Source organism: Gopherus evgoodei, chromosome 2, assembly GCF_007399415.2.
Source record: "Gopherus evgoodei ecotype Sinaloan lineage chromosome 2, rGopEvg1_v1.p, whole genome shotgun sequence".
In the NCBI taxonomy this organism is placed as follows: Eukaryota; Metazoa; Chordata; order Testudines; family Testudinidae; genus Gopherus; species Gopherus evgoodei.
Window position 1 is genome coordinate 46,363,130 of NC_044323.1, and position 27,754 is coordinate 46,390,883.

At 39.4% G+C, this 27,754-nt stretch overlaps 1 protein-coding gene across 2 annotated transcripts; it reads right to left on the reverse strand.

Annotated features, from left to right (window-relative positions):
• Positions 1–61: 61 nt before the first annotated feature.
• On the reverse strand, positions 62–26,759 carry HEPACAM2 (HEPACAM family member 2). 2 transcript variants are annotated; one of them, XM_030550573.1, is made up of 10 exons: positions 26,681–26,759; positions 18,304–18,654; positions 16,513–16,797; positions 13,674–13,970; positions 6,456–6,581; positions 6,347–6,371; positions 6,187–6,224; positions 5,543–5,616; positions 3,822–3,931; positions 62–500 (listed from the first exon to the last, which is right to left on the reverse strand). In XM_030550573.1, the coding sequence occupies exons 1-10, from the start codon at positions 26,757–26,759 to the stop codon at positions 491–493; spliced, it is 1,395 nt and encodes a 464-aa protein (XP_030406433.1). In that variant the 3' UTR covers positions 62–490. The 2 variants fall into 2 exon arrangements, with proteins under 2 accessions (XP_030406433.1, XP_030406434.1); XM_030550574.1 differs by lacking the exon at positions 62–500 and having other exon boundaries at positions 3,818–3,931.
• Between the last annotated feature and the right edge of the window lie 995 nt (positions 26,760–27,754).

The following is a 27,754-nucleotide window of genomic DNA, read 5'->3' on the forward strand; positions in this document are numbered from 1 at the left end:
AGATTTATTTTTCAGTCTGACACATTGTATTGTTTGTTATTGCCAATGTGCCACAGCTTCTCTTTTAAAAGTCCACCTCAATGGAAAGTTTAATACAAGTTCCTTTCCATGTTACAATATAACTAGCAAGGAAAGTCCTCTGGTCTGACTCCTAGGCAGCAATCCCAGACTTAATGATATAGTATTTATTATCTATATTTTCTTTTGGCTCTGTTTTCTTTTTGCAGTTCAGAATGCAAAAAATTTTCAGCAATTAAAAAATCCCAGCAGCTTCAAGAAACCATTAGTTAAACAAAATCAATAACCAAATCCAGTATGTTAGGAGCAAGAAAGAAAAAAGAATGGCTAGATTAAGAAAGTATTATCATTTTAGAAGCTAGCTTAGTCCTTTTGCCATTTTGAGAGCTGCAGACATTTGCTTTCCATTTCCAGTAAAGACACAGAAGTTAACATTTGCATTAGGATGTCTTGATTTGCTGTGCTTGCATCTTCATGTACCTCTAGAAAAGAACAGAACATTGATATTTATGCAACTTACAGGTGTAAATTTTCAGTATGATGAGCACCATTCTGCTAAACCCCAGCTCATTAATATTGGTGATGGTTGTATGACTAAGACACTGTGCACTCTGCTGAAGATTTCCCCTTAGGAGTCAAAGTAGTTGTGGCTCAATGAAAATGGTACAGTACTTTCCAGAATGGTATTGTAGTAGCTGGTGATACTAATAAGTTGACACTGATATTGTTCTCACAAATTCAGGAACTGACACTGCTTATACCTTTTAGAATGTCTGTGGGTAAACTGTGGCATTAATTTAGAAGAGTAAAAGTTGTGATGGTATTGCGATCAACATGCCTGTGTGTGACAAAACATAACACTAATGCAGCCTGGCTTCTTAGTGATTGCCTTGGTGATGAAAGTGTAGTTTTGGTGCTATATTAAAATATCCTTTCATTGTAAGAGACAGAAGAGTTCTTTCAGACATACAAATGTACAGTTTATAAGCTACATTCATATCATTACTATAAGCCACACAGACCCTGAGTACCCATGGGTTACTACCATCTCAGCAAGGGGCACTGGCTACCAGCTCAAGGAAGGAGGGCTGCGGACAGAAAACATACTCTTGGAGAGGGAGAACTTCTAGAGACATTTTTACTGGGTGCCCAGTCCATGATCATTTTCACAGAGACTCCCACACATTTACACTTTTTTTTCAAGACAACTTTCTACCCTTGTGTACTCGATACAGTTTTCACTGTGGTAACCAGTGGTGTGGTGTAAATTATGAGGTTAGCTGTTTGCATTGTGTTTTCACAGAAAGGGACTGACTGAAGTACTGAACATGAGTCACAGAACAGTCAACCATTCCTGAGTCTCAGAGGTCTTGTTTCAACAGAGTATGTGCAGTGGTGAGACAGCCCTGGGCTGGGCAAAAATTATGCCACCCCAGTTAATATAACACAAAATCATGGTGGTTCTCTGGTGAGATCTCTCTTTTAGATGCTTTGAATGTTTCAGCATGTTCATTCATTATCAGTAATAATGTACTCTACCAACTGTTAATGACTAGCAGGGACATGCTGAGTCAGTGCAGGCTCTCACAAGCCTAGTGTTGAAATGATTGGGAAATATACAGATCTCCACTGCTTTTTGGCAGTCAGCGCAGCAGAAATTTGTAGCATAATAATGTCTTGTGTGTGTGAGAGAGAAAGTGTATATGAGAAACCGAGTTGGAATGAATGTGTGTTTTTTGCTTCATTTCAGATGATTGTATCAAAGTTATAACAGCTTTCTCCTCTTAGATGAGATACAAGGTGTGAACTTTCACCAGTTGAAAGCTTTGTAAACTTGAGCCTGTTATTGCCAGTTTCCCAGTTTTGTGTGCAGCAGAATGATGTAACAGTTTTTCATAGATATTCAAATTCAGTTTAAGAGATCCTGAGGGTGCATGAGAAGTTTGGATGAAAGGTTGTGTTTTATTAGACAATTCTTTTTATGGACCCATTCAGGCCCTCCACTAGCCACGGATGTCAGATTGTGTTTTGTGGTTGTTTACCCAAGGGGGGTGGATGAAAGCAACTTCCTCAAAATGGTTCTCATGTTTTTATTTTGATTCTTTTTGGGGTTCTGCAAAGTATGTGATATGCAGTGCCTAATATCTTGAGGAAATGGCCGATTTTAGCTGGAATTTTCCAGACTATTGTTAACTTAAAGATTGCATCTTTTCAACTTGATTGGCCCAGATGGTTAGAGCCCCAGTCATTCTTCACACCTGGCTTTGTTTGAAGACATCATACGGAGGTGTAAGGTGAAGCAAATGATGACCACAATTATAAGAATGAAGGTGGCATGATCAAAGCAACAGGTTAGGAAAATTAGCTTAAAATCCAAGGAGGAAGCTTTGATTGGCTTTGAGATTGTAAATCAAACATAACCAAGTATTTGGGTCTCAGAATTATGTTAGTTAAAGATATAAACCTGATTATACTGCCAGGATTAAAAGTTCTTTAGTTGGGATATGCACAAATGGGCAGCCACCTTCTTGGATTCCTGTTTAGGATTTGAAAGAATTGATTATGTGCTGTACTAATTGCAAGATCTAACTAATTTGATTTTTATATTAATTCAATACCTTTTGTAATTAATTGATTTGTTGATTTGATTTTGATTTGATTTCAGTTTGATAATTGTATTAATTAGTCCTTAGTTTAGTAAAGTTTGTAGTAGCTTAGTCCTAGTGATATGTTTTCTTGACTTTTTTGCTTGTTTATTAATTTTAATAATGTGTATATAAAGAATATTGAATCATTTTTCTTTCAGTAAGCAACCTGGGCCAGAAGCATTCAGAATCTGAGACTTTGTCTACACTACAGTTTACTTCAATATAACTCAGTTGCTCAGGGGTGTGAATAATCTCTCCTGTCTGCTCAGAGTCTCTCCACAACAAACACTACAGCAGCGCACGTGCATCAGTGCAGTTGCACTACTGTAAGCATTGCAGTGAAGGTTTAGTCTGAGTAAAACAGCTTTTTTACTTAAGAGCCCATTTGGGTCTGTTTAATTTAACCTCTTTGGCTATTACATTGAAATTGGTTATTCCTGCACTAATTGGAATGGTTGGCACAGTTTCTTCCCCACTACAAGCAAGTTCAGTGCCATTCCATCTGTCACTCCGCAAGAACACAATTGACTGCATAGGAATGATCATTGGTACAGTGGAATTCAGTTTTGGCGATCACTGCTTATATTGATCATTTGAGCTATAGGAATCAGAAATTACTTTCCCAAAGCCCTTTTCTGTTCTGATGGTTTAGCCCCTTGCTTATACTGATCACTGAAGCATTTTGTTGTAAGGACAAGCATGGGACTCATTCCCCTGATTTATGCACTACTTTAAGGATCACGTGGCTGCAGATTAGGAATTTGAAAGAAATAACACTGTTGCAAGCTAACACTAACATGCCTGGACATGAATTCTGCTAGGCATATTAATTCTGGCTTTGCAAGATGGAAATTTTCCATCTGTGCTGCTCTTATTTGAGAAGTTTTGTTTTCTAAATCTTGTAGCGATAAAATAGCACAATCAAAATGTGGTTGTCCATATTTATCTTCATAACTAAAAGAAGGGTTTTAGCTGTGATGCTTGGATTCAAATCCAAACTTCCATGAAGTTCAGGCCATGTCTTCTTATAACAGATTCTCTTGCACTCCCTCAGACTCACTAATTTATTAACATGTAATTTACATAATCTTACCCATCACTTCTGGATTTATTTCTATATCTTTGGGTTACCATATTAGTGCATATAGGACTTACTCTTGATGGTCTTCCTGTTGTTCTGGAATATGCTGAATAACTTCATAAACTGTACTGTGTAAATCCTGCCCTTGGACAAAGTCAGAGCCAGAAACAGGTTGACTTGGAACCTAAAAGTAACAGGCAATATTTTTGCTATGAGTACAGATGGGAAAAGCTGGAGCAGGAACTAAATGTATAGAATAACCTTCCCTCCCCTCCCTATCCTCCCCCTTTTTTTTTTTTTTTTTTAGGACAGATGTTCTCCACTGATTTTGTTCACATTGCATAGCTCAATTTAATTAGTTTCAATTTGATTTTGAGAAAGGGAATTTTATCATACTTACGATATGGCATTTCATAGACTTAAATGCAGTTAGAAACCCAGAAATTTTAGGATGCCCCTACTGCATGTAGGATAAAAAGTGCTTTACATTACTGTACCACAAATAATAAAGGGAGAAATAAGCTGGTGAATAAAAGCTGGAGACTAAGGACAAAAGTAGTCAGGGAAATGATTCAGGATACATTTAAAAAAAAAAAAAAGCTAAGAAAATCAGGGAAGTGTGCAGTCTATGTAAGTCCAAGGAGAGCTGCAGTGAGCTGGCATAAAGAATGTACTAAAATGTTAAATTTGTTAATGAGTTACATATAACAATTTGTCCTTACCTCTTACATCTACAACATCTAGACTCAGCCCTCATCAATACAGAGTTCACTCAATCTGCATACTCCCAAACTCCAATTCTGAACTATTCATCTTCCACCTCTGTGTCCCTTTCCTACTGACCAATATGACTGCAGTGGGTTAAAGACTGATCTCAGCCACACTGCTGTAAAGCCAGAGTGACTGCACTGAAGGTAGTGGAGTTGCGCCAGTTTGGGAATCCATCCAACCACCTCTAATTCTAAGTCTCTGGTGTACAGTCTCTCCTCCTTTACTCTGTAAGGCCCTGGCTCTGTAAGGTATTTAAACATGTGTCTGACTATGAGACATGACTAGTCCAAGTGAAATCAGTGGGTCTACTCGTGTGTTAAGAACCTTGCTCAAGTGGGTCTTAAACCCCTGATTCCTACCCTAGTCCTAACGTCCCTCCTATCTTCGTGAGTACTCACAGATGCTCTTCCTCCTTCTTTAATGCTTTCACCTTTGGAGTGGCTTACTGTTATCTAGACACATGATGTTAAAAATTGTTTTCCTTGTCTACACTACAGGTTACTTTTAGTATAATTTTCGTCACTCAGGGATGTGAATAATCCACTCCCTGAGCGATATAAGTTTCATTGACCTAAGTACTGTTGTAGACAACACTATGTCATGGGAGAGCTTCTCCTGCTGACACCTCCTGCCTCCGCAAGAGATGAGAGCTATATTAAGCCGATGGGAGAGCTCTCTCTCATTGGCTTAGTGCATCTCCACCACAAGCACTACAGCAGTGCAGTTGCATCAGTGCAGCTGTGCTGCTGTAGTGCAGATGTAGCCTAAATGTAGGATTGCTTAACAGAACTAACTTCTTTGCACTCCTTTGAACCTGGGCATGTCCCTGCTGCTTAACACTGATGTAAATAAGCACAGTGAGTAACAGTACTGATGAATAAGCCATTGAAAGATCTCCAAAGGGGTATCTCCTGTGGCCCTTTTGAGAAAGCTGCATAGAGATTCTAGTGAAAATATTACATACTATAGTGAATGAAATAGAGCCTTAATTGGTTGGCTACTGGTTTATTGGTAAAACGCATACCGTAGGAACACCAGTGGGGTCTGGAAAAGCAACAAATTCATATATTCCAAAGTCATCCATAGCATTTTCATGCCCTAAAATTTAAAAAAAAATTAATAGGTAACATAAATGCAAACGAGCACTTCATTAGGGATGGGCAAACTCATTCGGCCTACTTTTGAACCCCTTACTTTTGAGTTCAGAGACTGTGAAAGTTCTGCTGTCTTCTACTGTTCCACCCCTACTAGGGCAGGCTCATTTCTCAGAACATAGAGCAGCCACACTGATGTTTAAACTATGCTTGGCTGCATCCAAGGGGCCATTACAACACTGAAGATAACTGGAGAGCAGTAATACTCTGGCCATCCCCCTTCACTAAGCCACCTTTCACATTGCCGCTATGAGGAGCAATTCCCTATGCTGGGGAATACCCATGTAGCTAGTGAAGCATCTTTGTTGCTGCTCCATGGTCTGTGGAAGGAAGATTCAATCTAATTTAGCTAATCTATTTTAATATTTATATCATGCCCATCCCCAACGTATCTGACTACTGAAATGATCTAATACTCTTCCCCCATGGCACTATGAAGAGGCCCAGCCCTGTTCCTCAGGAACTGGAGGGTTTGAATTTGGCTTTATCCTCCCATTTCGTTCTTTAGAATTACCTGAGAACGTTTGTGCCTTTCTGTAATCTGCCCCAGGCCTAGAAAACATAAACATGATTTTCAGTTTGATCTCACAGGCGAAGAAAAGAAATATAGCCCAAACCGAAAAAAACTTTTTTGGGGAAAAACTCAAAGCCGTATGAATGATTTATTGTACTACCTGCTCTGCAGCTTCCGTTGTATAACTGAAAAGAAGAGATAAAGGAAAATCAATCTTTTTGTTATAACGTCCAGAAAATACATCTGGAGTGTGTTTAAGTTTCACCTACCTTTATGTGGCCGATATCTTTTCCATAAGAATAGAAGAGACATAGATACGATCAAAAATAATGAAATTCCTGTTATTACTGCTAGAGATGACAAAGATTTTCCTTTCTGGGCAAGCCTCTCCAGTCCTGTGCCAAAGAAGAACAGATTCATAGCCTTCATAGCTAGTCCTTCACTATATACAATATGCTTTTTCATCTTAGCTGAAGAAGAGTCTCCAGACATGATTTGTGGCCAGCAAACCTTGCACACAGATAACTCTTGAATTACTGTAAACTAGATAATACACACTTTCCAAAAAACGTACCTGAAATGGCAACTTGGTACAATAATTATGTACATTTCAGAAACCACTCCAAAACATGTATGGTACCAGGAACTAGACGGAAACCACTATCAACATTATGGCAAACAGCACCAAATGCAAAAAAAAGTACATCTCAGAAGTATTTTGGAATTTAACTCCACAAGGAAGTATGTAAATAGTCCTATCCTATGCACTGGGAGATGGAACTCCAGAGGGAATAGATCATTGATCAAGGTTACACAGGAAATCAATAGTGGAGCTGGGGCTAGAAACCAGATTTTCTTAGTTCAAATCCTGTTCATTAACTGCAAAACCCTTCTTCCTATGTAAATTGTTGTTATAAAATATACACTTTTATGTGCCCATCACCATAGTAACTAAGCATCATGTACAAGACTCAGATACATCAGCTCTGGAAAACAGCCAAATTCTCTTTCCCTCCCTGAGTTTGTACCTCTTTCCAAACAGAGATACTTTAATTAAAATGAACTGTTTGAGTTTTATCATTACCTTTATGGTCGTATACAGTAAACAATATTATTAGACAATAACAGACTATTGGACTATCGTGTCTGCAATCAAGAACGGAATTTGACATCTACTAAAAAGTTCTCTCCTAAACATACAGGGGGATATCCTGTCCCCATTGAAGTCAATGGGAGTCTTGTTGTTCCCATTCTGCAGGGTTTCTCTTTTTCTAAGATTTGTCCTTTATCAGCCATTTATTCAATAGTGATCGCAGAATCATTTCCTGAAGCAGGAATTACAACTCTGAAATGCAGAGCCAGATTCTGGCTAAGCCCTGCATAGGTAAGAGGCCTTGCAAAGATCTCATCAGGAAGCATGGTCCCTGAATCTTACTAGCATTCCATTTGTCACCCGCTGTCTCCTACTCCTGTGTCCTGGTTAGCAGATTAGATGGGCATGGAGCAGTGAGCCCACTGCAATCTCTTAAAGGGTACCAGAGTTACCCTCTGGTGTGTGCTGCCAGGGAAGCTCAGGAGGAACTTTGGCTGACTCAGGCGGTACGCACCCTGCAAGTTGGAGCCACAATGCTGTCTGTACAACACCCAGCAGTGCCCAGGGCAGAAGTTTGCCTTAGTCTGGGTTACATATGTAATAGGGAGTTTGACAAGCACTTTATAATCTACAATTCAGAAAAAATCAGTAGTTCAAGTGTTTTGGACGCACCATGAAATAGGGAAAAAGTTATTTATAGTTATCTCAGGTCATGAGACTGAACATCTGGTTTTATTATTTAACAGGTAAGTGGGGGTAGAGCTGATGGTAAAGACTTATTGTAGCTATCTTATCTAATTTCAAGAGAATAAAATGGTGTTTCTCAGTGCAGTTTCATTCTCCCATGCGTAGCTGGAGGGTGGCCATGTTCATTAGCTCTTGTTATAGACTATGTCTTCCGTTTTGTTTTGCAGCTATTTTACGTTTATGTATAGCATGAAATGTTGCTCGGAAAGACCTGGAGTTGAACTCTGCCATTCAGTCTCCAAACTGGAGAACTATGGACTTCCTCATTTCAGTCACAGCACTGAAATCAAAACCATCAGGAGAATTTTAGTTGGTAATTTAGTTTTTTGGTCTTATGTGTGCCAGTGCGCAGGCCCTGCCTCTTCCTCATCCACTTTGGGGCACTGATTTCCCCCATGGGGAAAAAAAAGGGAGCATTCTCTTTGCTCCCCAGAGCTCCAGGGCTGCAATTCTGCCTGGTCATGACTCATAGGATACTTTCTCATGTAACAATGTTCTTACCGGACGTGTGATATGATTGTTTTTACAATGGAAACGTTTAATTTTGTACTCCAGCTAAAGAATCAACAGTACTATATTAACAGAACATTCTGACTCTCAGTAAGTGCTATGTTAAAGCCACCTCAGCACCATGTTGGGCCTATGTGCGGGAGCCGCATACTGCATATACGGAGTGGCACATATACTGCAGTGCCTAGATATAGTGGGAGTCATAACTTAATTTCCTTGCCTTGGTTTCCATGACCATGTTTGAAAAGGTTTGCGTGTTAAGGATATGTTTATACAGCAATTAAACACCCACGACTGGCCTGTGTCAGCTGACTTGAGCTTGTGGAACTTGGGGTATGAAGTTGTTTAATTGAGGTGTCCATGTTCGGGTTCAGGGGAGAGTTAGAGCTGAGGCTCCAGCCCAAGCCCAAATGTCTACACTGGAATTAAACAGCCTTGTAGTCTGAGCCCTGCAAATCCCAGTCAGCTGACATAGGCCAGCCACAGGTGTTTAATTACAGGTTAGCTGTACCCAAAGACTCTTCATCTTGGATTGAACTTTGAGGAAGCCAGCACATGCTCCTGTTTGCAGCAAACAGCATGTAAATAAAATCTGTTGTGTTCTCAGAGATGGAGTATTCCACTCCAATTATATTTAAATGGAAAAGATTTGCATCCAGTTTTTAGATAATCCTTGTTCTTCCTCTCACCGTAGCTCATTAGGTCTCCTTTTTGGAGCAGACCTCTGAAAAGAACTGCAACTCACTGGCAGTACTTGTGCTGGGTATATTTTCCAGTTCACGCGTGAAAGGCTAACTTGCCCGGTACCAGTGCAAATGTTATTTGTGTCTCAAAGTCTGTTCTTAGTTAAATAAATAAAAAGAAATATCTCACCAAGTGCAAATATAAAAGAGATATGGGGTATCCATGGCATCACACAGCGGCATGTGTTTGATTATGCACAGTAATATTATAACCATATGCCATAGCTTGTAAAGTGCAGTGGTTCCATTTTGGCATTGCTAATAGGGTCAAGAATTATAATGACAGTAATTAGCAGACTGTTTCCAGACTGAAGGGTGCCAGTCAGAAATAAAGAATGACGGTGGGAGAAGTGAAACCAATGTGGATTAGGAACAGATGCAGCATTGCTCCCAGTAGTCATGGCAAATATTAAAAAAAAGTGATTAATGGATATATTTTGAGGTCATATTATATATGATTGTAATAATGTAGCATCATTAGGGACTGAACCAAGATTTCCAGAGCTGAGGGTATATGTTGCTACAGCTTGAGATAAAGTACTAAGTTTCTTAGCTGGCCACTACGACACACTCAACGCTGAACAATGGGTTACATATCCAGAAGTATTCTGTTGACTGGTGGTTTATTAGTGGAAATGTTCACAGAACTCCAGTTTTATAAACTGTAGCACTATCAGATGTGATATTTGCTATTCTTCAATGTTAAAAAAGCTCCAAGCTTGCAGTCAGGAATTTGAAACAATATCATATGATTTAAGTGACTAATCACATATCCCAAATATCAAACAGTTAAAGTCAATAGTTTGCAAATGAGACAAGGAAAAAATTGTTAGCATGAACTATTCTGAGTCTATGTTAATCATGAATATGTGTGTAATTTTAGGATGGGTCTGCAAACTATTCAGGAACAGAAATATATATATTCAAATTTGTTGAATAATGTAGTCACAATTCATAATTTGATCAATTCTAGCTTTCAGGGCCTTGTACACGTATCAGGGCTGCCGTCTCCTTTCTGCTAGTACAGATGTGGGAATTCTTTAGCTTATTACATGCTGAAGATACAGCAGTTTGGTCCTTGGGCTGGAAGTGAAGAGAGAGATGTTTAATTCCCAACTCTGCCACTATGTAGCCATAGGTATGTCACTTTATCTCTCTGTGCTTCATTTTTGGGATTTATAGATCATTGATAGGTTTGTTGATCAGATTCTCACACAAACTGCTAAATTATACAACTCTCTAACATTAGTACTGCTGATCTTTGCTTCCTTTGCTCATATCTGTTGCTGAGTCACACTAAAGCAAACTTTTTCCAATGAGACTTATCTGCACATCATGACCAGATAGAGAGAGAGAGAGAAACAAAAATTATGTTAAAAGAACCAAATTTTGGTTTCAAAGTTAAGCACTTGAAAGTTGGGAACTGCCAGATTTATGGTTGTGCATACTACCTTGTTTCTTTCCCCGTGCGCCCTACATGTGGCAGGGGTCATGTAGAAAAAGTAACGTGCTCATGTAATTAAAGTCAATACCATAATGCATAAACACAAAGTGGCACTACAGGCTGGTCACTACCACTTTCCCCTATAACGGAAATTTTAAATTTTTAATATTTATTTACATGTGTTGCTACTTGAACTTTTAGGGGTGAAATTCATCCATTCCTATGTAAATGGGCAACACAGGATCTATGCACCAGGTAAATCCACTTCAAGTGTTACATTGGCCTGGGGCTGGTCTTCTGTACAGGACAGCATTTCACCCTTGGTCAGTTACAAGGTTAAATATATGAGCATTAAGCCAAACGTGCAACAAACCTTCACAATTACAGTCAGAAAAAGTTCCACCCCATCAATCCCCTCTTTTTCAATCAAAGCTCTCCTTTACCCGGAAGCCTGTGGAAACAGATTAATCTTTAAAGGATCCTTTAAAAGAGTAACTTCATTTTTATAGCCAAATAAAATTCATTCCTACAAGGCATCACTAAAATTTGTATAGAAAACAACTGTGTGGTTAACATAAATTTAACATTATTCCATCTTGTTTCAGTCCTACGAAGTAGTCTTGCAATTAGTGCTCAGCACCTTGCAGAATCATATCCATAATTAAATAGATGCCTTTATTTTAAAATCCACCTCTCTAACACTTCTTTGCTAAAGCAGAACCCTTTAGTTGACTGGATGAACTGTTTATAACTGTTCTCTGTAGTTTTAGTTGGACATATGTGTACAAAACTCTATAGGTGAATTTCAGCCCTAAGTGCGGAGGAGCTGCTGAAGATCTTCTGAAACATCTACATTCTGTATAAATGCCTTAACTACTGAGGTTTAAGTTGTGTAAAACTTTATTGTCTGTCAGCGGGCAGGATCAAACGAGGGACTTCTGGAGCTTAGTGCATGAGACTCTACCACGTGAGCTAAAAGCCACTGGCTGTTAGCTAAGACTATAGAGCAGATTCATTTTATCTCTCTTTAAGTGGTCTCAGTGCCACTAGATGGGACAGAACACCACACCCAGCAAGTATGTGGGTTACATTGGCACGCGCTCTCTAGCTTGGGTTGTAGGGGAGTGGAGACACAGAATATCTTCCTTGCAGAGTAATCATTAATCAGGTAAAATTACCATTAAAAAGACTTCAGAGTTTGGTCCCCAGGGAGAAATTCACTGGGTATGCATAACTTTGAGGCCACACTCAGGCAGAATTCCCGCTGACGTTAAAGGGAATTTTACCTGAATTGAGTGCAGCCTGGGATCCAGGGTTTAGGATTACTGGAATAAATCTTCAGAAACAGGAAGAACAGAAACAGGAAGAATGGTATAAAATGGAAAAAGCTGATTATAAATCCCATGAGATAATTTAACAAAGGAGATCTGCATTTTTTTAAGTACAGCTAAATAAAGAATATGCACCATGTGGACTTTGCTTTTTATCAGGCTTCAAAAACAAATCTCAAAATTGTTGCTCATGATTGTGAGTGTGTTTGTTTATTTATACACACAGATACTGCAGAAGTCCTGGTTACGTTTCAGGAAAATGCCATTTGTATTCCTAATGGAACACCACAGCTCTGTTTGCATTTCCCCCCTTCTAGTCACCACATTGTTTTATTTTAAACTGTATTATTTCCACTGAAAAATTGTAACCTGTTTTTTGCCAGGGTGTTTGAAAGCATGGATCTTTCATTTGTGAAGATTACATTAAATCCATCTGAACAATAGACACCTGCTGTTCTTGTTTCTCTTAATAATAAATGTATGAGCTCTTTGTCTGGTACCAGCAAAACAGGTTTCTGAAACTTTCTAAAAGGCAACAGTCTGAAATCTTGCTGTACATTAGTAATATGGCCACATTATCTGAAAAAAAAATCTATTGTTCCTTAGTAATTAAATTATTAACCACGCAGAAAATATGTTTTCTAATTAGTAATGAAAGACAGTAGATAAGGAGATTTCAGACTTCAGCAGCATGCTACCATTTACAGTTGCTTTTCATTGGGATTCTCTGACGACAAATTGCTTTGCAGTTATTTAATTTTGGCATAGTATTATATTGGACCTAAATCTATCACATATTGAAAGTAAAGGAGAAACTCCATACGTCAGTACTTAGCCATAACTCTACATAAGAACACACGGGCCTAAAAACAACTTCCATATGTATCTTGTAATGAAACCATTAATTCACCAATACCTTTGTGTTTCTGCAAAGATAGCTTGTATTACCATCACACACTAGACCAACACGTCTGTTCTACCAAGTCCCAGAGCCCTTTTGATGCCCATGTTTGTTGGTCCTTAATTGGCGATTCCAGCCATTGTTGAATGATTAGAGGCATCACTACTCCATACCATGTGCTGGTCATACTGCCTGCAGAGCAATCACGGCCCCTGCTAAGAGAGGGCGTGGGAAAGTGGACTTTGGAATAGAATCCAGGTGCCCTACGTGGCAGTGCAAAGCTAGCAGTCCAGCCTTAGAGCTCACTGTATTTTTGTGCCACTTTCTCTCAATATAGTTTCCTTTCTTATACTGAACACACTCAAGCAGAGATGGTAAAAAATGTGTATTAATTCTGCTTCGTGAATTGGTTATTATGGTAGAGAGCAGTGACATTTCTACTCAAAGGACCAAGTCCATTACAAGACGCAGCTGTGGTGAAATCCTGGCCTTATTGAGTGAGTGGCAAAACTCCCTTTTACTTTATTATTACTATTACTATTGCCAAGATGTCACTCCTGGTCTCTACCCTCTTGCTGAGGACAGGGAAGTTCAAAATATCAAGACAGTGTACTGGTTCATCACCTGGCTTGCACTCCAGTTGCTTGGTTCCCCTTAGGTTGGTACAATGTTTGTGTTATACTAGTGTGTTGTTATGTTAGAGATTTTATGTTCTTACCTACAGAAGTAATGATCACTGTGAAATGAGTTTCGTCCTGTTTTCCAGTCACATTGTTGTAAGCACAGCACATATAATCTACTGTTGTCTGGGCCACTTTTTCAGATAGAACTTCCAGATGGGGTCCATATTTGATAACGTGTGTAGTATTGTCAGCCCTTCGGATCCAAGAGTAAGTATTTGGTGGATTTGAGTCTGCTGAGCAATCAAATAGGATAGCTTCTCCTATGTCAACCGTAAACACCTCCCCTACTTTCAGCCCTTTATCTGAATTAACTGTAAGTCCGTAAGGTCCATCTGCATTAATATGAACAACAAAAATTATCATAATAGAGAAAATTAAAATCAATGAATAACTCTTAAAAATTCCAAGGATAAGTATAGACTTAACCTTTCAAATAGCTGCCGTATGTTCAATTATTCTGATTAAAAGGCTTCCAGTTAATTTAATCTGTCCTTATGTAGATAGATTTGTAACAGTCTTATCACAGAAAACACCCACGTAATATTGATCTGTTTGGGTGATATTCACCCAGATACTCAGCACAAGGCCTATGCAATGGTTAAAGTCCTCAAAAAAACTTTAGTGGGACTGAAGCAGCATAGGTAATGTAGTGTAATGAAGCAGTAGACCTTCTTCTGGCTGTCTGTACAAAGGTGAATTGGACCCTTTGTACTTAAATGCCAAGGTTACTGGCATAACTTATCTCTGTTCACACATAAAGATCAGTAAAATTGCACTGAAATATACCTATGTAAACATGTATATTGGTACTTACCACACAATACTTGCTTACGGAACTATCTTCCCCTTAGTCAGACATAGCATGGTGTGTCTTACATAACTTCAGACAATTGTTTTTCATAAATGATCCTGAAAGCAAATGTTAACCTTCCTCTCATCCCCCTGACTTTTGCTGTGTTCAATTTTTAGTTCCTGGGTTTCCATTCTTAGTGAGCTTTCCCCTGGGCAAGGGAAGTTTTCCAGGAAACCAGCATAGGCACCTTTTCAGGGATCAGAAGACCATGGAGGGTTTTTTGTTGTTGGGTCAGGGTTAAAGACAACTTCTTTTTTAAATGCAAAGCAAAACATTCAAAATCTACTAATTTTAAGAATTAACTTGCTTTTTTGCTTTCTGAAACCATTCAGTAGTTCTCACCCAACCCATTACTTTCACTGTCTTGTGCTTTAAATTCTCCCAAACATAGTTTTCATGTAAAGGTCATTGTCCCCTTTGCTCCATTTGGAGATTGTCAGAAGCAGAGGAATCAGAAACTTCTGTCTAGGTCTAAATTTGTTCTATTAGTTTCTCACAAGACTAGAAGAAGGAAATCTCAATGTATAGAGGCCTGCACAGATACAAAATGTGTGTCCACATCCAATCTGCAGACATGGTCTGCGGAGATCTTTGGATATAAAGTGGATATCTACAGATTTGCAGGGCTCTAGCAATTTATCTCCTGAACTCAGATCTCCCACATAATATGGCAGCTTCTGCTGCAGCAGCCACACCACCAGACCAATAAATTCTCTCCCAGTCTTGTGTTGATTTATTTCTGAATGAAGCTATTTAACTGCTAAGTGCTTTGTGATGTATTATTATTACAATTAATAGACAAATCAAACAATGCTAATGAATAGGGATGAATAAAATAAAGAACCTTTTTTGATTCTGAGTGCAACAGCAGAATAATTCCTTCCTGGGATCCTACATTCTCCACTTCTCTTTTCCAGTATCGTTCTCAGCAGAAATGAGTCTCATGTTTCAGTGAAGCCTGTTTACTACATGACTTGTAAAATAATAAATCACCTGTACTTAGTAACAATTTACTACTCTGTGGGAACACTTCCAATTGCTCATATCACCATGGGACTGTTATCCATCTAGTTTCTGAGCAGATGGCAGGTATTTACTGTGAGTGACCTTTTTTATCACACAGTAACTCCCCCGCACAATGGCATATGGTGCATATAGACCAGAGACAGGCAACCTTTGGCGCACAGCCTGTCAGGGAAATCTGCTGGTGGGCCGGGATGGTTTGTTTACCTGCAGTATCCGCAGATTCAGCCAATTGCAGCTCCCAGTGGCCACAGTTCGCCGTTCCAGGCCAATGGGGGCTGCTGGAAGCGGCAGCCAACACATCCCTTGGCCCACGCCGCTTCCCACAGCCCCCATTGACCTGGAACGGCAAACCATGGCCAGTGGAAGCTGTGATTGGCCAAACCTGCTGATACTGCAGGTAAACAAACCATCCCAGCCCACCAGCCCACCATTCCCAGGTGGGCAATGTGGCAAAGGTTGCCAATCCTATGCCTTTAAAGTCAGTGGAGTTACATCAGTGTGAAAATAATGTAAGTTAAATTAGAATCAAGGATCTTGATTTTTTTACATATGCTTGTGAAGCACCATGCATACCAGTAATGCTATAGGCATAGTAAAAGGTAATGATAACTGTTAGAGATGGTCTTGAACCAAAACCTGAGATCCAAACACTCATGAACTTTGCAGGAACTAGAAATCTAAACTTGGATCTATGTCTAAATGTCTGATTATAATGGGCTGAACAAAAATCATCAATTTGAAGAACTCTATACTTTGAAATCCCCACCTAAATTCTGCAGCTCAAGCTGATCTTTAACAACTACATAAAGTTTAGCAAGTTCTACATTATATTATCATGGAGAGGGGATAGATGGACTGTTAAAGACCAATCTACTGTAAGTGAAAGCCAAAATGTAAACTTGAATCAACTGCTTTGTGCCCATTCCATTGCCAGAGGTTCTTTCTCCGGGAAGCTCATTTAGACAAAAGTATGCATGAATATTTTATATACTTACAAAATATAGTCGGTGCAATTATCTCACTTTCCATCGCACTCACAGGATTGGTTGCCAAACAGCTGTAATTCCCAATGTCTTCTTTCATGACAGGGACAATTAAAAGTGTGTCATTGTTTGAGGAAAAGGTGTAACTAGAACTGGCATGCATAGGTTTCCCATTTTTCATCCACTGGTAACCTATCCTTGTACCTTTTCCAACAGTACAGGTTAATGTCATATTCCCCACATACTCCACTACTCCCGAAGAAGGTTCAATTTGTACAGCTGGCTTTGTGACAGGAACTGTAAGTTAAATGGATATGAACAGTTCTAAACAAGATTTGCCATTTATATTAGGAGAATATGTCATTTACTGCCCAGGTGATATAAATGGTATTCATCACCCTTTTAAGAAAATACTTAGATTTCAAATTTTATGCTGCTAAAAATGAAAAACAAAGGGTCATATCCTTAGCTGGTCCAAATGGGCATACTTCCAGTAACTTCACTAGAGCTAGGATGACTTACACTAGCAGAGGTTATGACACAATGGCTAGGAACAAATATTCCATTTTAATTAGAAGAATTAATCAAGTTCATGCTGCATGCATTTTTCCATTCCCTGCTCTTTTTTCTCTGTGCATGTATAACTCCCACTCACATGAATGGAAGATACATACGTAGGAGAAGAATAGATCCATATTCACAGCTACCTATTGACCTAGAGAAAATGAACCACTTGATGAAAATGAACCACATGAGCCTCTATTTAGGGCCAAACTTTTCCCCCAAACCTTATTATTTTCTCTGTTGGGTCTGGGGCCACCTGCCTACCACCCTCCAGCATCTAGATAGCATGAAATCCTGAGCAGGCAGCTGCCTTCAGAATTTCCTCAAAGTCAGGTTTCCAGGTACAGAAAAAAGCTCATGCAAAAGTGAATGCAGCCTCAAGGTGAGTAAGGATGGCAGAACTGGGCACTGTGAAAACAGATTATTTCCTGAGATCACTATAGCCCAGGGGTCAGCAGCCTTTCAGAAGCGGTGTGCCAAGTCTTTGTTTATTCACTCTAAGTTAAGGTTTTGTGTGTCAGTAATACATTTTAATGTTTTAAGAAGGTCTCTTTCTATAAGTCTATAATATATAACTAAACTATTGTTGTCTGTAAAGTAAATAACATTTTAAAAATGTTTAAGAAGCTTCATTTAAAATTAAAATAAAATGCAGAGCCCCCCCACCGGCCAGTGGCCAGGACCTGGGCAGTGGTTGCCACTAAAAATCAGCTCACGTGCCACCTTCAGAGGAGGGGAGTGGGGGGAAGGATAGCTCAGTGCTTTGAGCATTGGCCTGCTCAAGCCAGGGTTATGACGTCAGTCCTTGAGGGGAACACTTAGGGAATCTGGGGCAAAGTCAGTACTTAGTCCTGCTAGTGAAGGCAGGGGGCTGGACTCAATGACCCTTCAGGGTCCCTTCCAGTTATAGGAGATAGGTATATCTCCATTTTTTTAAAAAAAAAAAGGTTGCCTACCCCTGCTATAGTCCATTTAATTTCATAGTAGTTATATGATGCCTACAAACCCAGTTTAATATACTCCCAGGATTAATAGGGCACCAATCATTAAACACATTTTGTTGAATAATTAACCATTGCAGTTTTGAAAATAAGCATAAAATTACTTCAGTGAGTTGATTTATTCATACACAGCCAGACTGAATCACACAGAACTGTAGCTGGATTCCAGGTGATTAGGAACTTCACAAAAGTTGTCATTTTATTTGCAGCACTAAAATACAGTATTTTATTGACTTACCATCAACAGTGACTTGAATCTTTTGATTGGCTGATATTGTCCCATTTCCATGGACATTGACTTTTACAATGTAATTGCCTTCATCAGTAACATGTAATGGATTGATCATCAAAGATGCATTAGGTGGTATGAGGGTAAACTTGTGTTTATATTCCAGGTCGGGTACTACTGACTGATTCACAGAGCCGAGTAAATATTTGGGGATACTCTGAGGTTTCTCAAATAGCCATATTATCTGGATTTCAGAAGCTGTAGTGTTGAAATTGTAGTCAACTGTAAGATGGAGTGGTTGTCCTTCAATGCCATGTATAGTATGTGATGGTACCGTCAGCCTTAGCGCAGAACAAATACCTGCATAAAAATGGAATGAAAAAAAAAAGAACTAGGAACACAGGAAATTCTAAATGGAAACTCTTATGGTACTATGGTCATGTTCTCAAAATGGTCCTGATCCAGCTCCCACTGATGCAAATAGAAAGATTGGTATTGACTTCAGCTGGAGTTGGATCAGATTTTATAGCTTGATTTTCAAACCATTTCTCCTATCTTACACAAAATAAAACTGATTTGCTTTAAATTAGATGCCACTTCTCATCTAATAGGCTAGGATATTTTTTTAAAGTTTGACAAAATTTAGAAATGGAGTTCTAAGGTTATGGTGTTTGTAATAATTTTCTTTGTTGAAAATGTTCCAAATATTTGGGAAAGAAAGTGAAATATCTTTTATTGGACCAAGTTTTTTAGTGAGAGAGAGACAAGCATTTGAGCTTACGCAGTGCTTTTCTTTGTCTGGGAAACTAAGGGCAGGTCTACACTTAAAACACTGTGTTGGTGCTTAAGTGAAGATGCTCTTATGCTGATGCGAGAGAGGTCTTCTGTGGGTGTAGTTAATTCACCTCTGTGAGAAGTGGTAGCTATGTTGATGGGAGAAGCTCTGCTGTCGACGTAGCATTGTCTACATGGGGGGTTAAGGTTGGTGTAACTATATCGCTCAGGGATGTGGATTTTTCACATCCCTGAGTGACATCATTATACCAATATAGGTCTGTAGTGTAGACTTGCAAAGTGTCACAGCTAAATACAAGATTTGAACAGATTGTTTCGTATGAGTAGTTAACATATATTTCAAGGGATAATTCAAGGTCAAGTGCTTTCCTCCAGTCTTAGGGAGGAAAGGAAATGGGGCGGATCTAAATGTTCCAACTCTGCTGATTACTACATGAGTGTCCCACAGAGTGTCCTTGTTTGGTGAAGGCCTCCCAAATACCCTGAGAGAACCTTCTTCAATACAGATATAAAATCCCCTCTGACCACACACCCCTAATTGTCACCTAGCACCCTGCTGTGGAACCCATATGGGTTATCACCAAACAACTACAACCCATACTTGATGGGAATTTCATCCTGAATGAAATCTTTCCTGAATCCCTGCTTCTGGCCTTCAACCAACCTCTCTAAGCCATCATCAGAGGCACACTCCCTATAGATCAGGGCACACCAACTCAAAGGGGCACCAGATGCTGTCAGAACAACAGATGCAAAACCTGCAGACATATCTTCACTGCTACAATGATCAACACCCTCTCCCAACACATCTTTCAAGATCCATGGGTCCTATACATGCCTATCACAACATGTGATGTACCTCATCCAGTGCACTAAATGCCCCAATAGCAACTATCTGGGTGAAGCCAGACAATCACTAAACTCTCAAATGAACTCAAACAGGAAAATGATAAAAGACAAAAATACCACATCATTGTTCAAAATACAATCACTCTCTATCTGACCTATCATCCTCATCGTCAAAGGAAACCTGCACAACACTTTGAAAAGATGAGCTTGGGAACTTATATCCATAACTTTACTAGAGACTAAAAGTCATGGACTGAATCGAGACAATGGATTTATGGTTTATTACAACAATCTATAACCTGCTAACAGCCCCTCCCAGCTGCTCCTTCCCACCACAGAGCTATGCATCCACCTCTGCCACTTGAACTAAAGGAGTAACTGATAGCAGTAGTAGGTTGTTATCCTCTCTGTGGATCAGCACTAGAGGTGATGAGACACTTTGCCAGTGGGTTTCACAGAAATTGGCTAACTGCAGAGGAATGTTGCAACTCAGGAATCTTGGGTTCCATTCCTGGCTACAGACTCTACTGCCCATTTCCCTCAAGCGTGATCCCTTCTGCCCCTTTCCTTCCAATTGGTTGCTGCCCCAGTCCTGTTTCTTTCTCACCCTGGCTCCTTGTCCCCATTCCATTTCCCCCACCTAGCCAATCTCCGTCTCCACTCCTCAGACTCCTCATCCCCACAACAGGGTGGGATGTGTGTGTTTACTCTGAGGGTATGGCTACACTTGGAGATGTACAGCGCTGGGAGTTACAGCTGTGTTCGTACAGCTGTGTAGGGAAAGCGCTGCAGTGTGGCCACACTGACAGCTACCAGTGCTGCAGTGTGGCCACATTTGCAGCATTTGCAGCGCTGTTGGGAGTGGTGCATTGTGGGCAGCTATCCCAGCATTCAAGTGGTTGCAACGTGAGTTTCAAAAGAGGGGGGTGGGGTGGAGTGTGACAAGGAGCGTGGGGGAGACAGAGAGAGTGGATTTTTGGAGCTGACACTGTTCTCAGCTCCCTGCCTTGCAAGTTCCAAGGACTGGAAGATACACAGTGCCTACCTTCAATCATTTAAAAAGTTTTGACCTTTCCCCCACCTGTCTGTTATTCACTAAATGCAAATTATGCACTCCTAAATAGTCTTTAGACCATATAAGCAGCTGCTCAACACTACCCCTCCCCTCTCTCTTCAAGCAAACAGCTGTGAACATTCCAAAGCAATTCCCCTGCCTCCGCTCGCTCACTCGCTGGAGCAAAGAGCAGCTGTGTTTGTTTTTTAGCTAAGTAACTATGGGGAGATCAGAGTTCAGCCATTCTTCCGGTTTGTTGTGGACAGGAATTCTGGGATACCTCCTAATACCCTGGAGGCCAATAACAGTGTTTTTGGTGGCTACACTTGATGACCAGCGCTGCATCACCAGCGCTGGAATCACTATACCCCAAGCAAACCAGGTGTACAGCCAGCGCTGCAACCAGGGAGTTGCAGCGCTGGCCGTGCTTTGCAAGTGTGGACACAGAGTGAGTTGCAGCGCTGTAACCCCATCACCAGCGCTGCAACTCTCCAGTGTAGTCATGCCCTGAGAAGTGGAAGATTACTCCAAAGGCCATCCCCACAACTGGGTTACAAAGACTTTTTATGTAGAACAAAGGAAAATAAGAGACTTCTGACTGAAAAATCCTATTAGTATTGAAGTACAACGAGAGGCAGGAACAGAGATAACAGGTGATCTTTAACTTGTCCACAATTAATTCATGGAGAAAAGTGGTTCCTTACATCAGCTTGTCAGAACACTGAGCCACAGTTGAGGAATATCAGTTAGCAAAGCAGAGAGGAGATTCAGGGCTTGGCTACACTTGCGAGTTACAGCCCAATAAAAGAGCCCCAGGTGCACTAGCTCATTACCTGTCCACACTGGCAAGGCACAAAGAGTGCTCTGACTTTGCGGCTACAGTGCTGCTAGTTCTCCACCTCGGCAAGTGGAATAACGTTTACTGCACCCTTGGTTACAACGCATGGGCGTTAGTGTGAACGAGGTGTTGGGTTACTGCGCTCTGATCGGCTTCTGGAAACATCCCATAATACCCTTAAGTCAAGTGGCCACTCTTGTCATAGTTTTGAACTTCTGTAGGAATGCGGAAATGCCCTATCAAAGCTCCGTTTCTGATAGCCGGCATGCAAGCCATTACTGTGGAATGCTGTGTGTGTGTGAGAGAGAGGCGTGGGGAAAGAGGAGATCTGCTGCTGTCTGAACTTACAAGACAGCATGCTGACATGCTCTCAGACCCCTAAAAGCCCACGCTCTCTCCCCCCCACTTATATACAACACACTCCCTGTCACACTCCACCCCAACCCCTCCCATTTTAAAAGCACGTTGCAGTCACTTGTATGCTGGTATAGCTGCTCATAATGCACCTCTCCCAATGCTGCTGCAAGTGCCTCAAATGTGGCCACGTCAATGCTCTTGAAGATGTCATTGTGGACAGATTGCAGCACTTTCCCTGCTGCGCTCTACAAAGGCTAGTTTAACTCAAAGCGCTCTGCATCTGCAAATGTAGCCATGCCTTAAGGAACTAACATTTGTTTTCACTTTCAAGACAATGAGCTGCAGGGAGATAGTCTGCTAGGGTGGGGTTCTCAGAGGCTAACTGCAAACTCTGATGATTTGATCAGGTGTTATCAGTGTGTGGGAACTTGTGTATGATCATAGGGAAGTGAGGACTGAAGAAGTTATCAGGCAAGTTGTTTTGCCAAAGATTAATGTTTTATGTGAACAATGCTGGGTGACTCTTGGCTCTGGAAAAATACACTTCATCAGAGTACAGTCTGAAATACTAGAGCCATTTTAAACATTTATACTTCTAATTAAATTAAAGCAACAGAATCTTATTATGGTCAAACTTTACATTGATGTTACCCTGTCATATTCAAAGAGCTACTAAATATTATGTTGAATTGAAGTCAATGGACCAAATCTTTATTCATTTCTTATTGATGTTTCCATCAGGCAAAAGTCCCATTAAGTCTACAGTTAACATGTTCCCAAGGGTTCAAGTGACATTTTGTTTGACCTTTGTTGAAGATAGGCAAAACTTCCAAAAATGCCTAAGTAATTTAGGAACCTAAATTCCATTAAAAGCCAAGGGGAATTTAGTTCCTAAGTCACTTTGATACTTACTCATCACTTATATTAGGTGAATCCCAGAAATAATATACTATTGTTCACAATAATGATGGTATGTTTGATCAGCGAAATACCTCCACTGTGGAAAAATGGTTATCCAGGGGCTTGGAGTTACAGTACTAAATATGGAAGTTGGCCAAGATTTAAAAAAAATTGCTTAAGTTCAGGTGTCTAAATCCCTTAAGTTAATAAGTGGTGCTTAAATAGATGGCCTGAGTTTCAAAAGTGTTGAAGCTCTGAATATCTCCTATTAAAGTCAATTGGATTGCTGGATACTTGGCATTTTTAAAATCAGGTAATTTATTTTATAGGATACATCTATATGGCAGCTGGGTGATGTAATTCCCAGCATGGGTAAACAAACACATGCTATCTTTGCTTAAGTGAGCACTTATAAACAACAGTATGACCATGGCAGCACAGATGATGGCTCAGGCTAACCACCCATGTAAGTACCTTGAGTAGGTCAGACAGGATTGTATTCAAGTAGCTAGCCCAAATCACTGCTTGTGTTGCCATGGCAATACAGCTATTTTTAGGTGCTAGCATGAGCAGAACTAGCCCATGTATGTCTACCTGAGCTAGGAATTACATGTCCCAGTTACTGCGTAGATATACCCATAGACACCTAAAACTGACTTAAAGCCTGATTTTAAGTAATCATTTTTGAAAATCTTGGTTGTCTGTTTAATTAGTCACTAGCATGCACAAGTTTTAATTTTGCTCCTGCCTGTGACATGGAAGATATCTTTATGAAACTCCTTGACTGCATCATAAAATTTAGGCATAAAAGGCAATATTTTAAAAATGTCCTTGTTCTACAGAGCCACAAAATTTTACCTCATGCAGTAATCAAGAATATTCCAAACTTAAACATGTTGCTATGTATAACTTGCCAAATAATGCATGCATTTTTCCAGCAACACAGACCTCTTAAAACCAGTTTTTCTGTATTGACTAGAAACACGTTCGGTTTTACCAAAGTGACCTCCAGCTGGAACTCAGAGCAATCTATATTTTGCTACCATATAACTCTTCAAAGTATTAGCAAGCACAACAGAATCATTGTTGACAGAAAACAGAGTATGCAGCTTTAGTTTAAATAAAAACCATGACTTCATATTCTTAGTTGACTGCATAAACTGAAACCTACCTAGTGAGGTTTCATTGTTCTCTGGATTCTAAAACACTCATCACTTTATCATCATAAAAAAAGCTAGGTCTGTTTCTCAACTGCTTTGCATTCTGTGTAGTCATTTATCCCTGTGCAAAATGTGAGTAAAAGGCTACCAATTCTCAATTGATCATTTTTACACCCACTCTGCAAAGATGTAAATGCATTTACATGGTGCAAAACAGTGGAGTGTCAGACCCCTAGTATTTATGGTGCCAGGAGTTCACATACTTTCATAAATAAATAGATTCTGAGACCAGAAGAGACCATTATGATCATCTAGTACAGGGACTGGTAACCTTTGGCACATGCTTGTCAGGTAAATCCACTGGCTGGCTGGGATGGTTTGTTTACTTGCAGCATCTGCAGGTTCAGCTGATCACAGCTCCCACTGGCCGCAGTTCACTGAACCTGCAGACGCTTCAGGTAAACAAACCGTCTTGGTCAGCCAATGGATATCCCTGATGGGCCATGCGCCAAAGGTTGCCGATCCCTAATCTAGAATGACCTTGTGTACAGCACAAGCCATAGACCTTCCCCAAAATAATTCTGAGCACATATATTTTAGAAAAACATCCAAATGCTTAGTCATTTGGGTCAGAGAGAGTGAGAGCACATTGTTTACACATTCTGTTTATAGGGCCAAATTCTGCAGTCCTTAACTGAGCAAAATGTCTATTGACTTCCATGGGAGTTTGGCTTGACTAGTATTTGAGCCAAAGCCCACTAAAGTAATTGGAAGGCGGACATGGTATTCAGTGGGCTTCAGATCATGACCTCAGGACAGAAAAATTTGACCCTTGTACTGATAAAAAAGGCAATTAACATATGAGGAAGCTTATAAAACTCTGTATCTGAGAATGTATGGTATGCCTTCTTGATGTATGTGTCTACTGCAAAGCATTATATTTAAATGATAATGTAAAAGCAAAGTTTGATCTTCTGTAGGGTTTTAGTCAAGTGGTCTAACAAAGATTAATACAGATAGAACAGCAAAAAGGAAATATCAGCTTTTTGTATTCACTTAAAATATGGGTGTTATTTAAAAAAACCTCAAACCAATAATCTTAATTTTGGTGACACCATGGTACTGGGAGAGCAGAACTTTGTGGGTACAAACTTGCAGACCCGACACAAACTCTCCTTCACTCCAAATGCTGACTGATGAAATCTAGCAAAATACTCTACCATATATTGAGTTCACAAAGATAAAGGAAAGCAAGGTAAAGCAAATATCCCTTACATTTAGATTATATGAAGGCACAATACTCTTGTAATGTTACATATTCCTTCTGTTGGAATTACATAAACATCTAAATAAAGCTGAAGTTAATTCTAAAAAGCTGTAGAAGAATTGTTGGAGAGATTAAAGTCGAATTTTATCTAGTATCTAATCACAACAGACTCTTATGGAAGTACATCGGACATCGAAATTTATCCAAAATTCATAGTTGACAAATATCTGCTTATAAAAGTAACACCCAAGATACTGAACAGAATGTATTATTAATGGTAATACATTCTCCAGTTCACCAAGTGACAAAGTTAGAGCTTTTGGTAGTGGTTGTTACAAACCTCTTCAGCTTTAATAGCAAAAATATTTTATTTTCCTTTTATGCCAAAACTAAAATCATGCTAAATGGTGAATATTAGAAAAAGAAAGAATCCTATTCTTTAGGGTGTAAAAACTAAGAGTGCAAAAAAAAAAGTCAAACTACAAGATATTTCCTTGAAATACAATTTTCTGTGAAATCTTTCCCTCAGATTGCCAGGGGAGGAATTTTATTTATTTATTTATTTATTTTGGTCAGGAACTTCCCATATCAAAATATCATGCCAAAATATGTTAAAATCATGCAGTCTCAATTTTAAATATTTACAATCAAGTATTACATGGAAGGATTAAAAAATAACACCTTCACTGTCAAGCAAAATAAAGCCACTTTCCAAACATATTTTTGAACAGATAATAGCAACAACTTCCATGCTAAACCTTGACCTCACCCTGCTAACCCTTACTCATGGTAAGTCCTTACTCAAATTAGTAAAGGTTTGCAAGATTGGTGCTGGGGAGAGCTAATTATTTTCATCTTTGTGGTGCAGACATTAAAAAGAGAGTAGAATGTATTGTAAAGTACTTAGTAAACATTAGAAAATGTCTCACGCAGTCAATGTCCATGTTTTACTTACACATTATGTACAATATTAGTGTATGATAGTTTACAGACTTTCAGCTTTTCTTACTAACACAAGATCTACTATTGGGTTACAAACCTCTAGGCTGATTTTTTAAATATCTGACAATTTAACATAGAAAATCCATTAATTTTTTTAAGTATAAAAATGAACCATATATCCAGAGTGAAAAACAACCACCATAATAATACATACTGTATCTTACCTAAAAGCAGAAAATATATATTGCACTGTAAGTCACAAAATGTGTTGCTAAAGGGCTCCATGAAAGCATCCTGTCCCATGCAAATATCACCTTCTTCTCAGTGCTAAGTCAGTGCTTGGTCCAGCAGCTGCTGGTTTATTTGCCAGGGAAATCAGCAGTGAGTTAACAGACCCTATCCTGTCTACTGCCTTGTGTGATTTGACTATGTGTATACAAAGGACACGGGGAGTGGAACACCTGTTAGCTTAGTACGCAACATCTTCATTGCCTGTGACTCTATCATAATATTGCCCTGGTATATTAACAGCAAATATGGAATGTGATAAATGGGGTATAGAGTAGGAATCACTCTGCTTTCATAAAAATTAATGTGAGTAAAATTTATATAGGTATTTATGTTATATATAGTTACAATAAAAAAACACTGACCTGCTAGATACATATGCTAACTTCAGATAAGAATCTAGTAGTCAGATATGCAAAAGACCTGCTAGATCATCCCACTGAGCCCCTTGCAATGGTAGGATCTCTGCTGTCCACTGTCATATGAGATATTAAACACCTTTTACAATGGATCTTAGCCAAAAAGGCAAACAAAAAATTCATACAAAAGAGTTAGATTGTAGTTAGATCTATTGTAAAATGCATGCTTCCGAACAATTGTTGCTCTGCAGTTATCTTTGTATTTCCCTTAAAATATTACAGAATAATGCTTATTTTGGCATGGCCTGATTCCCTGAGATTTTTTTTTATCCCTTTCTGAGCCACAAGTGTGTGAAGTCATGGTAGTGTGTCTACAAGATATATTCTAACAAAGGATCTACTGTCCAACCTGTGAATCTTACTCAGACTGCCAAGCTAGCTGCCCGTCAATATGTGTTCTGCATTAATTTACTACAGCTTAAATTAATGATCATATACAATCTGGATTTTATCCAAGGCTCACTGTGCAAGCCTAATCAGCCGCAAACCAAGGCAACCCCCCTTCTGCCCTCCTTCCATGTGCAATAATTTCCAACAGCAAATATTTGCACCTATACAAGTGGTTATAAAAATATTAAGTTTTCATTAGAT

What these genes read in the sequence shown, in the direction of transcription:
- HEPACAM2 (XM_030550573.1), bottom strand. Translation starts at nt 26,759, where the DNA reads ATGGGACAGGATGCTTTCATGGAGCCCTTTAGCAACACATTTTGTGAC. An exon ending in AGTGATCATTACTTCTGTAG is followed by an intron (nt 6,582 to 13,673) that starts GTAAGAACATAA and finishes TCTTTGGCACAG; the next exon opens with GACTGGAGAGGCTTGCCCAG. An exon ending in ACCCCACTGGTGTTCCTACG is followed by an intron (nt 3,932 to 5,542) that starts GTATGCGTTTTA and finishes TGTTACTTTTAG; the next exon opens with GTTCCAAGTCAACCTGTTTC.